Raw genomic sequence first — 7,047 nt, 5'->3', positions numbered from 1 at the left:
GTTGCTAAGCGAAACAATCTGTGGGTTGCGAAAACTGACACGTTGGAAGGATGAATTCGGTGTTATTATCTCTGGCTTCGCAGGGATTCGACTTTATCGCAAATTCCGTTTGTCGTGCTGGTGACTATATTGCTGGGAAGAACTGTAACAAACGCACCCGGCGTTTTTCACATCCAACAGTTAGTGTTAATTGTAGCTTAAGACTATTTCTATTCCTTAAGCCTAAGCCGAGGTAAAGACGACAATGAACTTGAAGGTGAAGTTTACTGTACGTCAGTGATGCGTACAAAGGAAAGAAAAACGAAGTAAGCGTAAAAATCTTCAGGGACATAGATTTCAATTTCTCAGGAATTCGGTCAGCTACACGTTGTCGTCAGACAATGTGCGCTTGTTTCGACTTGGCTGACGGGGCATCAATAACTAAGGGCAGCGAAATTGAGTATTGTGTTGGACATGCGTGCAGGGGTTGCGCATTGTATTTTTGACGAACACGTACTACATCGAAATCGTGACGGTGGCTTATACAGCATTACGAAAGCAATGAAGGTCACTCACTTCCATTACGACCGCATCTACTCCGTAATATCAAGAGCCAGGTGCCAATTTTAGCTGAAAGAATACACTTTCATTATACCTATGGGTAAAAAAATTGAAGGTTGATGAAAAAACTTTGAAACAAATAAAGAATGATAAAAGAAACTCCGTGACGTGTCCACTCCTTGAGGAACAGGTGCTCAAAGTACTATATAAGTAAGCACACAGCAGTGCAAAATTCACGCTTTTTCAGGTCGTCAAGCAACAACCAGCCGCAGCCATGAAGGCTTTCATCGCCATTGCTCTGCTGTCCGTTGGTAAGGTTGATTATAACAAGCTTTTTTTATGGCAATGTGTTCAAACTCTCCATGTATAATATCCGCCACGGTGGTCTCTATAGTTGTCATGGTGCTAGACTGCTGGCCCGAAGGTCGAATCCCAGCAGCGGCGGCCGCATTTCGATGGAGGCGAACTGCTAGAGGACCGTGTGTTTAGATTTAGGTGCCCATTAAAGAACACCAGGTGGTCAAAATTTCCGGAGCCCTCCACTACAGCGTTCCTCGTAATCATATCGTGGTTTTGGGGTGATAAAACCCCGACAACTATTATCTATACATAATGCTCACCGACTGAATTCCGTTTGGCTGAAATTCATCAGCGGTGGCACTTCCATAAAATGTTGACGCCCTGAAAATTCCGGAATGCTTGTTGCCTAAGATGGCGTTACTTTAATCAAAGTGGATCTGCATTTCGAAAAAGTATTACAAATTCAAAACGAGCAGCATCTCTCCCGGGCACAAAAATCAGGTAGTACCACTTGCTAGAAGGTTCTAGTTCGAGAGTTCATTCATTAGCTAAATTGACCCAAGCAGCCAGGGGAATGTTTTCAGAAAACTGAATTTCAACACCAGGAAACTTAGTAGTATATGTCAAAATAGGATCGACAGTTGAGCGGGCTGGTAAACGGACGAGTTGCTACGCCCTGCCCATGTCTTACCTGCGGCTTAGTATTTGACGTTGCACAATAGTTATGTAGTACATTTCAATTCTTGATCGCACAGCATGAGTCCTAATGTTAAGATTACTGATAAGCAGACACAGATTTATTGCTTGACTTACAACGTGTGGATTCACTTGTGAAAATACATAAAAGATATGGAACTGCAACATGTAATACAAATACAACTAAAAAAACTGATTAGCACGTATATTATTCAAAAATATTTCTGCCCTATAACGTCCCCCTAACCACCTTATGTGACAGTAGTTGCGTGAGTGCACCTAAGAATTACATTACTTTGGTGCTCCGCACTAAAACGCAAAAAGCACTAAGTACATGAGTAAATCCAAAAAAACCCGCATTTCCCCGAAGGGGAGTATGAGGAAGTGCGAAGCACGGGGTGATGCTATGAGGGGGTGCGCGCGACTAAACTGCAAAGCCGAGCGAAGGAGACGGCAGCGAGAGAGCACGCGCCAGCCGACCCACGGAGGTCTGACCGTTTTTAAGTGCAAAGCACTTTTACTGATGATGATGATCTGTCTTCCGAACTCGTTCCAAAGAACCCGCAACGCGTTCAACTTGTTGGCGGCGTTGCGCACGCCCGAGATGGGGCTCAGGTTGTTGTCGAACCACAGTCGATCGCACACCGCGCAGCTATATCCGAAGCTGCGGTCCAGGAAGTCTCGCTTGAAGCGCACGTCCGGTCGATCGAATTCGAGGGCCCGCGCTCGCTCACGCATCGCGCGTCCCCGCGCCAGATCGGCTACGGGGTGCTCGGCTCGCTTCGCACGCTTTCGTTCGGCGTCTCGCAGCCGGCCTTCATCACCGCAGGCAATGCGCGGGGCGCGCGCAGCCACGGAGCGGAGGGCGGAGCGCGCGCAGTCACGTGGGGCGTGACGTCGCTGCGCCGTTGCTACAGACGCTCCTCTCCGCTCCTCGCGCCGTTGCTATGGGACGGCGGATTCAGGGTCGCTTATAAAGTGCATTCGCACTTAAAACGGCAAGAAGTGGAAGATGGAAGCTGCGATGAAAAAATCCGTAAACGGGGGGTGGGTGCTCGAGCCGACGTTTCGACAAGTGAACTTGTCTTCTTCAAGGCATTCCAGTCTTGAAGAAGACAAGTCCACTTGTCGAAACGTCGGCTCGTGCACCCACCCCCTATTTACGGATTTTTTCATCATAAGTACATGAGTGTAATAGACTCCGTGGTAAAGGAGGGCAATGCAGGAATACTGTAGGAAAGAGAAAGTGTACGGGTAAATGCAATTTTTAGATGCGAAGTATCTTAAGGCGGAGCTCAATCCGGTGGTGGTGGTGGTGGTGGTGGTGGTGGTGTGCGTTCTGACCACCCTTACTGCGCATGCGCATACCCTCTCCACACACCTCCTCTCCCCTCCCCTCTCCACACCTCCTATCCACTTCCCTCTCCCCTTCCCCTCTCCACTTTCCCTCTCCCCTTCTCCTCTCCACATCCCCTCTCCCCTCCCCTTTCCACTCTTCCTCTGAAACGCGGGCTAGACATGCCGAAATTCTCTCCTGCGCAACGCCGCGATGAGCTCGAGCGCATGCGCGTCCCCTCCCCTTCTCTCTCCTCTCCTACGCTGCCCCCCTCTCGCCCGCCTGTAGGCCGCGTTCCCCGCTCGCCCTGTGAGAATTAACGGCCAGGCTAGATGGAAGATACGACGCGCGTAGCGTCCCTCTTCGCGTTCCACGACGCGAGGTCGGTAGCATGCCCAACGAACGCCAACGGAACGCGATCGTGCAAGTGCTCCGGCTTCGCATCGCCTCATGGTCCCCTTTAGCGGGAGATGGTGTAATTTTTTCTTTAACGTTTCGCTCATACCAGCGCTGTCATACATAATTTATGAATGCAGGAGTAGTGTGTAATATTCTGATGCGAGATATTTGTCTAATTCGTGATCCTTGACCAAACGTTTTCTAGCGTACAAGAGTCAAATAGTGAGGAATAATAGGGACTTTTCGAATAGGGGCCCCAAAGCCCTTTGCGTGTGCTCGCTTTGGGTCAAGTAGGAGCTAAGAGTTTTCGAATACGGTCTGCGGCGCTTTAGGCACTGCCCCTATTCTAGGTCACTCTAGTCTTGGCCAAGAGCTGTCGCTTCTGTGGGTGCCGTCATGTTTGTTAGACGCAAAGCTTTTGGGCTAGGCTTCGGGGTTCCCGCTAAATTCGAAAAATAGCGTCCCCAACGCAAAACCCAAACGCTGTTTGGGTCTCGCGCATGCGCAGTGGCATCGACGCTATTTCTTTGGGGTCCCAAAACGACTGGGGCCCCTATTCAAAAACTCCCTAAAGATGCAGTTGCTTGTCACATCCGTTAGCAATGCGAAAATTTCGTAACACAGGTGCCACTGTGCTTCGAGTTTTTGCGCGTATTAAGGTTAGTTAGGTAACTATGTATGAAAAATACGGTAGTCAGCTCAGCTTAACAGCAAATAAGGGTTAATACAATTTACGCTACAGTAACGTTTGGAGAAAACTTGACTTAAGATGAGTGTCTATAGCAGCATAATCTGAAGGCTGCGCCACGACTGCAGTATTGAAAAAGCTAATATCTTTGTGTCTGCTTTCCTCTCTTCGATTTCAGCCTCCCTGGCGTATGCTGAGCCCCGTGGCTTTACAAAAGGAGGCAGTATTCAAGATGGATATAGCTCCATCGGATCTGGCTTTGGAGGTGGAGCAGGTTTCGTTGGATCTGGCAGCCTAGGCTTTCCCTCTGTAAGCGCGTCAGGAACACCAGGAGCAGGGTTCAATGGCGCTTTTACTGGTATCTCAAGCGGGTCGTCCGGAAGTTTTAGTTCTTTCTACCCTGGTAGTTCCGGATCGTTTGGATCAAACGCTGGTATAGTAGCACGGCCCGGATATACCAGATCATTCGGTGTATTTCCAAGCCGGGGCTCACATGGCTGGTCGCGTCCCTCCGGAGCCCACGGCTTCCTTGTTGGACCCGCTTATGGCCGAATATATCACGGAAGCCGTTCTTTCGATGGCTTTTATGGCAACGGATATGGCAGCGGCTATGGCAGCGGATCACTTGTTGTATTTCCAAGTGGAAGCTCACATGGCTGGTCGCGTCCCTCTGGAGGCTACGGTTCCTTTGGTGGATCCACTTATGGTCCAATGTATCACGGAAACGGTGCTTTCGGTCGCTACTACGGCAGCGGATATGGCAGCGGATATGGCAGCGGATATGGCAGTGGCTACGGCAGTGGTTACGGCAGCGGCTACGGCAGCGGCTATGGTAGTGGCTATGACAGCGGCTATGGCAGCGGGCATGGCAGCGGATATGGCAGTGGCTACGGCAGCGGCTACGGCAGTGGCTACGGCAGTGGCTACGGCAGCGGCTACGGTAGTGGCTATGACAGCGGCTATGGCAGCGGGTATGGCAGCGGCTATGGCAGCGGCCACGGCAGCGGAGGTTATTACGGCGTTGCTTTCGTTCCCTACTATGGGCACGGCAATGACTTTAGGCATGGCTCTGGTTATAGAAATGGCTACGTCTACCGCCCTGCCTATTACGGCGTTGCTTTCGTTCCCTACTATGGACACGCCAATGGCTTTAGTTATGGCTCTGGTTATGGAAATGGCTACGGCTACCGCCCTGCCTATGGTTCGGGCTATGGCTCCGGTGGTTACGCAGGCACCTTCGGCGGAAACTTCGGTGGTTTCGGCAGCTCCAATGGCTATTACGGCTTCCCTGTCCACAGTAGCCACGGTTTCCAGCCGGGCTACGGATATAACTTCGGCCATAGCGGTTTCGGAGGCCTCCGTGCTGGTGCAGGATCTTCCGGATCTGCATCACTGAGTGGAAGTGCTGACGCCGGAAGCTCCAGGTAAGTCCTTATCATATATTTTCATAATGTTCCGTACGTTTGCAGTACTTTTAAAACAGAGGCACTGAGACAGAAATACACAAGAAATGAAGTCACTAAACAAATTTGCTTGTTTATAAGAACGCTTGAGCATATTCATTATGTCCAAGATGTGTCGGCACCTCGAACATAATTCTGACAAGCTGAAAAGAGTAACTTAACTGGTAACCCTAAACATACTTTATCCCTTCTTTGTTTAAGCCTGTTTACGTGTATTGTGCATTCGAATATGGTTGAAAGATGTATTATGTGAAACTTTGTAAAATTGATGGGGCAATGAGGGTTGAATAAAATTTGTTTTTCAATACTGGGATTTTCTTCAGCTTAATCAGGATGGGCGCCTTGTACCCACTTTCCTGTGAATCGGTGAAACTGCCGTGGTCTCTCTATATCCAGTTACAATGCCTAATTAAATGCTTTGTACGTGAACTTAAACGTTCGTTTATATAAAGGTAGGTTTTTTTTTTAACTTAATAAATATGCAACTCGCACATTAAATTTCAGTGTAGATTGCTGTGAATGAGATCGCACGGAGGATTGCTGTGCGAGTCATTGTGTGCGTTTGTTTGCAAGGCTAAATGCGTTGTCATGTTCTTTTTCTTCTAGCTCATTTTCTGCTTACCCGAGAGAGTAATGACTCATCAACATTCATATGCATCTTAACAACACTACTGGAGTAAGTATGCTTTTTTTTTAAATAGCTACACACCATAACCACCCATAGCTTTAAGGTACTACTGGAAACACTACGTGGTTGATGCATTTTAACTGACGTCTGGAGTGCTTTAGTAGTTTTAGCTAGGTCTGTAGAGGCGAGATCTAGATTTCTTTTTAAACAGTGTAACGTAGTGTCATGCGACAAAAAAAGATATGACTGGACCTAACGCAGTAGCAGTTATTGCGCTCAGCTTGCCTTTATTGCTATATTTTAATGTTTTTATGAGAACTAGTTATTTCAGAATTTTGACTGTATTAGTTGGTCTAGTATATTCGGGATATAAACATAGGAAAATGTCTTTGATCATTTTTATGCATGATCTATTTTTGTTCACTTTTGCCGAAACAATGAAAACTAATTAAACATCTATTTCTACCTCCTCTAGGTTCCACGGGGAGGCTAGCAAGTATTTTAAAGAACAGAAAAAAAGGAAAACTATCGACACAATGGATTCACACTTCTACATTATACTTCGAAAGATAATTCAAGAATAAACATGTTGCTCGAGGATCATAGTGATGTAGTTTTATTCAGCAATACTTCGGAGCTGGCGCCATTAATAGACGTTTTTCATAAATGCAAAGCTAGCTTCACAATTGGCAGCAACCTAATGGCAAACTAATGACAGCTAATCACTTCTGCAAACAGCGTGTTTAAGCGCAGTTTGATTGCGCTACGACACGGAAAATGCAGACACAGCTCTCTTGATATTGTGCTAAAATTTCCTCGGTATTTTTTTTTTTATTTTCAACTAGCCTTTCGCTGCAGGTCCGACGAGTGTTTGTTATCTATATATATAATATGAAAAATAAACGTATAAACACGCATAATAGACAAGCATCTACACGTGCAACCAGGACCTCATCTTCGCTTGAAGGACGACATCTGCCGCCATTAGTTGGAGCAA

The 7,047-nt window shown here is 47.3% G+C and overlaps 1 protein-coding gene across 1 annotated transcript; it reads left to right on the top strand.

Annotated features, from left to right (window-relative positions):
- Positions 1-780: 780 nt before the first annotated feature.
- Positions 781-6,647, top strand: LOC119396447 (uncharacterized). The gene is made up of 4 exons (XM_049416453.1): positions 781-851; positions 4,138-5,383; positions 6,029-6,098; positions 6,526-6,647. The coding sequence occupies exons 1-3, from the start codon at positions 815-817 to the stop codon at positions 6,054-6,056; spliced, it is 1,311 nt and encodes a 436-aa protein (XP_049272410.1). The 5' UTR covers positions 781-814; the 3' UTR covers positions 6,057-6,098; positions 6,526-6,647.
- Positions 6,648-7,047: the final 400 nt, after the last annotated feature.

This window comes from Rhipicephalus sanguineus, chromosome 6 (assembly GCF_013339695.2).
Source record: "Rhipicephalus sanguineus isolate Rsan-2018 chromosome 6, BIME_Rsan_1.4, whole genome shotgun sequence".
Classification (NCBI taxonomy): domain Eukaryota; kingdom Metazoa; phylum Arthropoda; class Arachnida; order Ixodida; family Ixodidae; genus Rhipicephalus; species Rhipicephalus sanguineus.
This window is presented reverse-complemented; position numbering and strand designations above follow the sequence as displayed.